The sequence below is a fragment of the Pteropus alecto genome, unplaced genomic scaffold, assembly GCF_000325575.1.
Source record: "Pteropus alecto unplaced genomic scaffold, ASM32557v1 scaffold71, whole genome shotgun sequence".
Lineage (NCBI taxonomy): Eukaryota > Metazoa > Chordata > Mammalia > Chiroptera > Pteropodidae > Pteropus > Pteropus alecto.
The window spans coordinates 19,734,271-19,742,964 of record NW_006433024.1 but is presented as its reverse complement, the minus strand read 5'-3'; the positions used below and the strand labels follow the sequence as shown (position 1 = coordinate 19,742,964).

At 44.6% G+C, this 8,694-nt stretch overlaps 1 protein-coding gene across 1 annotated transcript in view; it reads left to right on the top strand.

Moving 5' to 3' along the window:
* Positions 1-7,289, top strand: part of LRP4 (LDL receptor related protein 4) — a gene marked incomplete at its 5' end in the record, with an annotated part of 45,853 nt that extends 38,564 nt beyond the window's left edge. The window contains 4 exons of the mRNA XM_015586356.2: positions 289-356; positions 763-850; positions 2,275-2,416; positions 4,768-7,289. Coding sequence (XP_015441842.1) covers positions 289-356; positions 763-850; positions 2,275-2,416; positions 4,768-5,100 — 631 coding nt within the window. The remainder of the gene's footprint in view (positions 1-288; positions 357-762; positions 851-2,274; positions 2,417-4,767) is intronic.
* Between the last annotated feature and the right edge of the window lie 1,405 nt (positions 7,290-8,694).

Below are 8,694 nucleotides of genomic sequence, written 5' to 3'. Positions count from 1 at the left end.
TTCTTTTTAAAGGAATCCTTTTAAAAGGGTACATATTTGAAAAAACACATTTAAACATGGTATAGCATCTTGAAGACAGTAACTCACACTGATTTCTCCTCTGTATTTCCTGGTCTTGTTCTCTCCATGCTTCTGGTATCTCTCATCTGGGATGGCCTCTTATATCTGAAAGTCCCACTCACAGGCCTTTCATTATGTCCTTCACAGGACTTTCCCCCTTTCCCGGAGGAAGGTAAGATCTTTATCAAATACCAGTAGGATACACATTCAGTTCTCTGTGCCCCACAGATGCTCCGAAAAGGATGCCCAGCTGGGTCTCTGTGAACATTCCAACGAGGCCGTACCTGCTGCTCCAGGTAAGCCCAACTGTTTTGAAAAAGAAGATATAAGGAATATAAGTCTTAACTGATATCTTCCAGAACCTTCATGGAGACTCTTTGGGGTTGATGTACCCTTTTCTTAGACTAAATCCATAGAAAGAATAATTGTAATAGTCACTACTTATGGAATGCTTTCCACATACCAGGCATTTGTTAAGTCATATATTTGTATGTGTATGTTTGTGTATATATATTTATATATACACACATGTAACCTCTACCATCCTATGAGTAATTTATTATTTACATTTAACTAATGAGAAAACATAGACTTAGAAGTTAAGCATCTTGCCCTAAGTTACACAGCCAGTAAGTGGTAAAATTAGGATTAGAGATGCCGACTGTTGGTGGTCCTCGCCTAGTGTTTCTTTGTTCTTCCTAGGGGAAGGACTTCACGTCAGCTATGTCATTGGTGGACTCCTTAGTATTCTGCTGATTCTGGTAGTGATTGCAGCTTTGATGCTGTACAGGTAAGCTCAGCCTCTCTGCAGGGGCCATATGTTTGTTGGTCTTCATCAGCGCATCTGGGATCTCCTGAAGCTCCACAGCTCGCTAATTCGACCTCTGACCAGCCTCATTCCAAGGCTGGGTCCCTGGTCAGAGCAGCAGAAGGAAAAGACAGAATTCTAAATTCTTACTCCTCTTCCCTAGTCACACCCCAAGCCCTCATTTCATGACCAGCAACCCTTGGGATTTGCTTTATAAACTAGGATGCTGAGGGTGTCACTCAAGGTCACACAAGAAGAGGCAAAGCTGGGACAGACTCTAACATCTGCTTTTTCCACAACCCCACACTACTTCAAACCATTGAAGTTGGAAATGATTTTCTCTTCACACAAACATAGCCCTTTACTGCAATATTGGTTGATATAGATTGCTTAGTAGAGATCATCCTAGTCAGGCAGAGTGTGTCATTATCAATTTATAATCTTTTCATGATCCTATCTATCTATCTATCTATCTATCTATCTATCTATCTATCTATCTTTCCTCCCCACTAAATGTTTTAAACACAACTTGCAGCAAAAAATGCCAGGATTTTACTGCTGCTTCTGCGCTCCTGCTCATAACAAAAACAACAACAGTTGCCATTTAATGAATATGTGTTGATATTAATACAGGTATTATTATTCTTCACTTTATAGATGAGGATCTGAGGCTCAGAAAGTTTAGATTATGTTCACCAAGATCCCAGCTAGTAAATAACAGAGATGGGATTGAAACACAGCTCTGCCTCGACTCTAAAGCTTGTTGGTATATTCGTGACCTACTGCTGTATAACAAATTACCCCAAAACTTAGCAACTTAAAATGACAACCATCTCACAATTTCTGTGCGTTGGAAATCTGGATGCAACTAAGCTGGTTGCCTCTGCCTCAAGGTCTCTCACAGGGCTGCAATCCAGATGTTAGCCAAGGTTATGGTCTTATCTCAAGGCTTGACTGGAGAAGGATTCCCTTCCAAGAGCATTGATGTAGCTGTTGGCAGGATTCAGTTCCTCACTGGCTGTTAAAGTGAGGGCCTCAGGTCCTTGCTAGCAGTTGGCGGGATACTCCCTCATCAGTTCCTTGCCTGTGGGCCTTTCCATAGGACATCTTACAACATGGCAGGTTGCTTCCCCCATAGCAAGAGTAAGATAGAGTGAGGAAAGGAGGGCAACCTCAGATGCAAGCCACGGATTTCTTTGTAACCTAATCTAGCATCTATCAATTTTGCTTAATATGTTAACCAGAAGTGAGTCACTAGATTCAGCCCACACTCAAGGGGCAGGGATTCAGAAGGTATGAGTACCAGGAGGTGGGGATGCCTGGGCCATCTCACTCAGGTTATAACTTCCCCGGATATCACTCTCATAAAGATCTGAACTAATTCCCCATCACCTTTCCTCCTAAAGACATAAAAAATCCAAGCTAACTGATCCTGGAATGGGGAACCTGACCTACAGCAACCCCTCCTACCGAACTTCCACTCAGGAGGTAAAAATTGAAGCAATCCCAAAACCAGCCATGTACAATCAACTGTGCTATAAGAAAGAGGTAAAAATTAAAATTTATATTGAAGGGTTTTTTGGGAGGTGGGGCAGTTGTTATTCTCTAGTTGCCTCAAAGGGATGTTGGCTAGACCCATCTACTGCTGCAGACGTTATAGTGAACAGAAGAACTTAATGTGATTTGGGTTTCCGGAATCTAGAATCATAGATCTGTTGGGTTTCTAGGTCTACGATTTCCGATGGAGCATTGTGAGAGATCCTAGTGAGAGCAAGGTTAGAAAGCAGATCTCAGAAGGGGTAGGTCTGAAAGCCTGTGTGTGCCTCTCCCTCCAGGAGGTCTTTCTCAGCTTCATAGCTTCTTTCCCTCCTGGAGTTGTCATTCCCCTGCAGTGAGGCTGTGCGCCCCTGAAACAACCCCCAGGCTCTTAGACAGCACCCAAAAAAACCAAGAGCTTCCCGGACTCTTTCTTTTCTAACCTCTGATCCAAGCTGTTGGCACCTGTAGTTGGGAATGGCTGGTGTTCTGCTATTCTTCCCCTTATCACAGAGTTCAAGGGATTTCTCTAGAATTCTTCAGGTTTACATGCTTTTGTTCTTTTAACTCCTTTGTCACTTCAGTGAAAAATTATTTGCTAGATGTTTTGGCATGAAAAATAGTCCAATTTCCACTAGGGATCTATAGTCTGGGGTTTAAGATTGTCTAATCTAATATGACCCTTGTTTTTTCTAAACTTCTGTAACCTTCATCAAAAGTTATCCCTTGTGAGACCCTAATTAATCTACTCTCTTGTCCTCTGTAGCACAGTCAAAACCTGCCCTCATACCTGTAGGGCTCCCATGCATAATGAATACACTTTACGTAATAATCAGGTACTTTCTGGATCCCTGAATTCTCCTATTTAAAAAGCTTCCACTACAAGCCAAACAGAAACTGTGGGGATAACTGGCAGTTTTAGGGACATTAGCCCCCTTCTCAGTAAATGTCTTTGAGAGAAAGACTCAGACTCCTGGGTTCCTGGAGTGTCAAATGCCCCAGAAAAGAACCTCGATAAAAGCCAGGGGTTAGAAATTAAAATCATGTGACCTCTTTCTTCTGTTGTATGCTTTTTCCTCAGCAGCTTTTTCACCCCTCTGATAGTCTCTCACCCTTTCTCTTCTGATTTCCTCTTGATTTCAGGTACCTGTGTGTTTGTAGAGGGAGTGTTATGCCCCAAGTTGCTAGTGCCATGTCCCCCACCTCTCCCTCACTTACCCAGTGTGTCTCTGTGATGAAGACTGAGTGGCCTGCATCTGATCTTACACTGATTTCAGCTTGGAGAGTGTGCTAGGTGACTGTGCACGTGTGTGCGTGCATGGGTGCTGTGTCTCTCTCTGCTTGATCTAGGGAGTTGTCGCTCCCAAAGGGGAGGGACCATTTTATATTGTGTAATCACCTAAGTATCCTGTTTAATATAAGAGCTCAATAAATATCTGTGGAATTGAATCGTTACTAAAATAATGCTATTCCAGGGGCAGAACCCAAGCCATGGCCCAGTTTCGCCTGGCAGCTGCAGCATGTTGGTTGGTATCCCCCAGAAACCCGGAGTATGGCTACCCATTGAGGAACGCATAAAGGGAGAAGCCTGAGTAGAACTTAAGACTGTCCTTGGAACCATCCCAAGTTGTGGGGGAATAGCCCCAAGGCTCATGGGAGCAGAACCAGAATAACCTCCCATGAAAGCTTATAAGCTACAGATGCCAAATGATTGACACTTAAAATCCAAATAAGAGGATATTTCTAAATTCCTCCTGTCTTACCTCCTAAAACTTTTCCCCTGAACAAAACTAGAAAGAAGAGGATTAAGAATAAAATAGCACAAAAATATCTTAAAATCCTGAATAAATGTCCATATAATTTCTTTTGTTATTTGCTTCTAATCATGTGTATCAGCATGCTATCCTATTAATAAACTAGAGTAACAGTGTAATAATAGCTAACATGATTTAGTGCATCTTATGTGTCAAGTACCTACTATCTGCATTCCATGTATTGCCTCAGTTTCCCCTCACAGCAATTGGTTATGAGGTATGGATACTGTTATTCTCCCCACATTGCAAATGTGGAGGCTGAGTTTTAGAGATAGTACTTTATTTGCCCCAGGTGACATAGTCAGTGGGTGGCTGTCGTAGGACTGGAAGCCTCCTCCCTGTGTGATAATGGTAATAATCACTATAGCCGCTCCTCTCCTTTTAGACTAAACTTCATCTCTTTGCTCTGATCAAGTTTCCTCATTTGTCTGTGGGATCTCTGTGCTCTTCCTGCCCGCTCTTACCCCATCCACTTCCTTTTTCAGTTCACCATGAGATCCTTTATAAAGTGCCAACCAACTGACCATGTCTCCCCACTCTCCACCCTAGGGTGGACCTGACCATAACTACACCAAGGAGAAGGTCAAGATTGTAGAGGGAATCTGCCTCCTGTCTGGGGACGATGCTGAGTGGGATGACCTCAAGCAACTGCGCAGCTCAAGGGGGGGCCTTCTTCGGGATCATGTATGCATGAAGACAGACACAGTGTCCATCCAGGCCAGCTCTGGCTCCCTGGATGACACAGAGACGGAGCAGCTGTTGCAAGAAGAGCAGTCTGAATGTAGCAGTGTCCATACCGCAGCCACTCCCGAAAGACGGGGCTCTCTGCCAGACACAGGCTGGAAACATGAACGCAAGCTCTCCTCAGAGAGCCAGGTCTAAGTGCCCGTGTTCCCCTCCCTCCCTGCCTCTTCCTTCTCCTTTATGGATGTCCAGTTCTTGTGCTCGCTTATACAACAGGCCCCTTCCTATGTGCTCGTTCCACTCCTCCTCATCCCACCCCATAACTGCTCCCAAGCCCTGCACGGGAACTGTTTCCATCTGAGTCGATAACTACCTTTGCACAGGAAATGATGGCACATCCGAGAATTTAGACCTGGATCTTACCACGAACCTTGCCTCTTGCACTCCGTCCTGAGCCCCCCAAAACTAGGCTCAGTAATGATTCCTCGTCAGTACAGAGCTTCACTTCCCCTTCCCCTGGTGCCCTCAGCACCTGCCCCACAAGAGCTAATCATCCAAGACTGCATACTCCTCTGTCAGAGCTGGGCTGACCACTTCTCTGAGAAAAGTGGCCCACCAGGGGCAGGGGCAGGGGGTCATGGGTAAAGAGAGATGAAGGATAGAGGCTAAGAGGAGGAAGAGGAGTCAGCCCAGTTGGTATGGGCATCTGGGAAACCTCTAGCCTCAAGTGCATTGGTAACACAAAAAAGCTTTCAGGGGTGGTTGGGCCTAGGTGTGTCCTGTCCATTGCTGGCAATGGATATTATTTTCACTCTAAGAGTTGCTGTGTTTCAACTGGTGAGATATGGGTATGGCTCAAGTTATTCTTCCTCTTCTTAGAATGTCTGGAGCCTTTTCTACCTTCAGATGCCTGGAGGCCCCAGCGTGGCAGCTGGCTGACATGAATTCCTTCCTGGTGCCACCATTCGCCAGTACTTTCCTAAGTCTTTGACTCTGAGTAACCAGGTTGTGAGCTAGTAGCTTGAATGAATGTGGGGCCCTGAGGGCTAAGCCTCTGCAGTGTCTGAGAAGCACTGCCTGGCCCAAACATACCATATCATCTGAACTTTAATGTTCTGCCACTCTCCCCCTCCTCATTCTCTGGGATTCTGAGCATAGAGATCCTGAAACAACCTTTCAAAGAAGGGCCAGACGTTTTCATAAATGGTCAGGAAGAGTGATTGGGTAAGAGACTTGGGGTTCCCAGGGCCTAAAGGGAAGTATCCATGAGGTCGAACTTCCTGTGTTCTCTCTCAGGTGCTCAGGGATCTAAGTTAGTGAACAGGGAGCCTGTGGCTATGTATGGTAAAGTTCCCATTCCAACTTTTTTTCCCAGCTGAGTGACTTATTTTCCATGCTGAGATGCCCTCTCTTGGTTCATGCTTATTTACACAAAGGGCGCATGTCTCATGCTAGTATCAGGGGAGTTGAGACTTTTTTCTGTCCTAAAACTTCCACCTAGCTCTTCTCTCTCCCTCCCTCCCTCTCTCCTTCTCTCTCTCTCTCTGCCTAATTTGGTTTTTCTAACCTAGCCTTCTGGCACCTCTGGTGAGGAGGGCTACTTAAAGATGCTCAATGTGGGGCAAGGACTAAAAAAAGTAGAGAGAACCAACTGATGTAGCCATCTCGACCTGAGGCAGATCCAGACCTCTTCCACCAGAAATTAGAAACGACAGAAGACAGCAGGGGCTGAGGATGGAGGGGAGGGCTTCTACGTGAAGTTTCCCGATTTGAAATATCTCCTGTGGTTATTGGTATTGAGAAATCAGCTGTCAAATGTGAGTGGAAAAGGAAGATAAGAGCAAACCTTTCCTGGCCAGTTCTAAGACTGCTAGAGACAGGAGCGAAGCCCTTAGCCCTGCTCTCGGCAGCCAGCCTCAGGTCTAGGCCTGCACAGGACAGCCAGGCCAAGCCAAGAAGGCTTATCCAGTGCACAGCACTAGAAAGGTGGGGTGCCACTTCCAGGACAAAAGGGGATATTTCTTCTACACTTGATGGGGCAGTAAAAGAAGGAGCACTTTGGGTCCTCAGATTCACGGCTGGGGACTGGAGGAAGTAGAAAAGTGGCATTTTTCTTGATTGAAAAAGGGGAAGGATCTTATTGCACTTGGGCTCTTCAGAATGTAGAAAGGACATATTTGAAGAAATATCTATTTGAGCACTGATTTACTATGTAAAAAGCAAAATCTCTCTGTCCTAAACTAATGGAAGTGATTCTCCCGCGCTCATGTGTAATGGTTTGAACGTTACTCACCGGAGAGATTGGACTTTCTGGAGTTATTTAACCACTATGTTCAGTATTTTAGGACTTTATGATAATTTAATATAAATTTAGCTTTTCTTAATCACCTTGCCTGGCTTGGAGTCATGACTAATAACTGCACCTGCTTTCTCTGGAAGCCCCACACTGTGGGAAACCTGCTTGCGGATATCACCCCTATGTCCTCTGAGGATGTAGGGATGGTGAAGAGCAACAAATGGTGTGAGGTTCCTGGCTGGAGGTTCAGCTCATCTTGAGAAGACAGGTGAAGACCAGAGTTCATCGGTTTCTGAAATCCTTATTTCCTCTAAGGAAGGATGGCAGATAGATTTCATTTTGAGTACCGACTCTAACGGGTCGGTAGTGGCTGCTCGACATCCTGTCCCGACTCAGTGGGAAAAATGTCACAGTCTTTGGTGACATCTCCTTCGGCACCAGAAGGAAGTGTCGTGACGTATATAGCATGTATCTTCTATCTTCTGTTTCTGTTCTAGGTCTGTGAGTGTCACAGAACTTGACTTTGCCTTGCAGTGATGGTCACTGGCAAGACTACCTGACGTAAGAAAAGTACAGGAATGGGGACAAGAAGAGCTGATTCCAGTCCTAGATCTGCCACTAGCTCTGTTCAATCTTAGTAAAGTTTCATAGTTATCTGAGAATGGATCGAACGAACACTAAGATTCCTCTTATTTCTAAAAAGCTGTCTCCTCTTAACTCATCCACTATATCTCAAGGTTAGAACAAGGAGTTGGTGACCCCCTCTCAGGTTCTCTGGACATACCTCTCAATGAAGATTGGGAATCATACAAGATATAAAATTTGATGTTAAGACTCAATAGTTCATTTTCTAAACCACAAACCATTTTAAGAATAATGCTCCCATTCATTTCTCTCCTACTGTGAGCCAAGCACTGCTCAAGACTGACCAAAGAGCTTAGGGTCTGGCAACAGAGTTCTCCCCTCTTCCCCCAAAAACGGAAGAAAGGAAAAGAAAGCAAGACATACTGAAGCCTCTTATATTTAAGTGACAAGAAACCTGAGTATAAATTACAGTATATAGTTCTTACAACTTCGGTGAGGGATAGGTGTGCTAGAACAAAAACAAGTAGAATAGCTCAAGGACAACCATCTCCTCACTCCACAATTTTTTTAGGGGGCAAAAAAACAAAGAGAAAAGGACATTTTAAACCCAGCCTAAAGCACAAGCCTGTATACCTGTAGGAAGCGTCCCCTCCCAAAGCCTCAGGGTTACAGGCCAGGCCATGAACAAGGACCTCGAAAGTTAGAAACGCAGGAAGAACTTTTCAAACGGGAAGAAAAAAAATGAATGCAGTGAACACACACTATTTGCTTGGAAAACTGGAGATGTTTCCAGGAGAACGAAGTTTGGTGACCGCATTTTTCTACCTTGTGACCACATCAGCCAATTTAGTCAGGCATTTAGCACTGTGTAACCTTAGAGGTCCTGCTAACCTTTGATTGTCCTGTTGCTT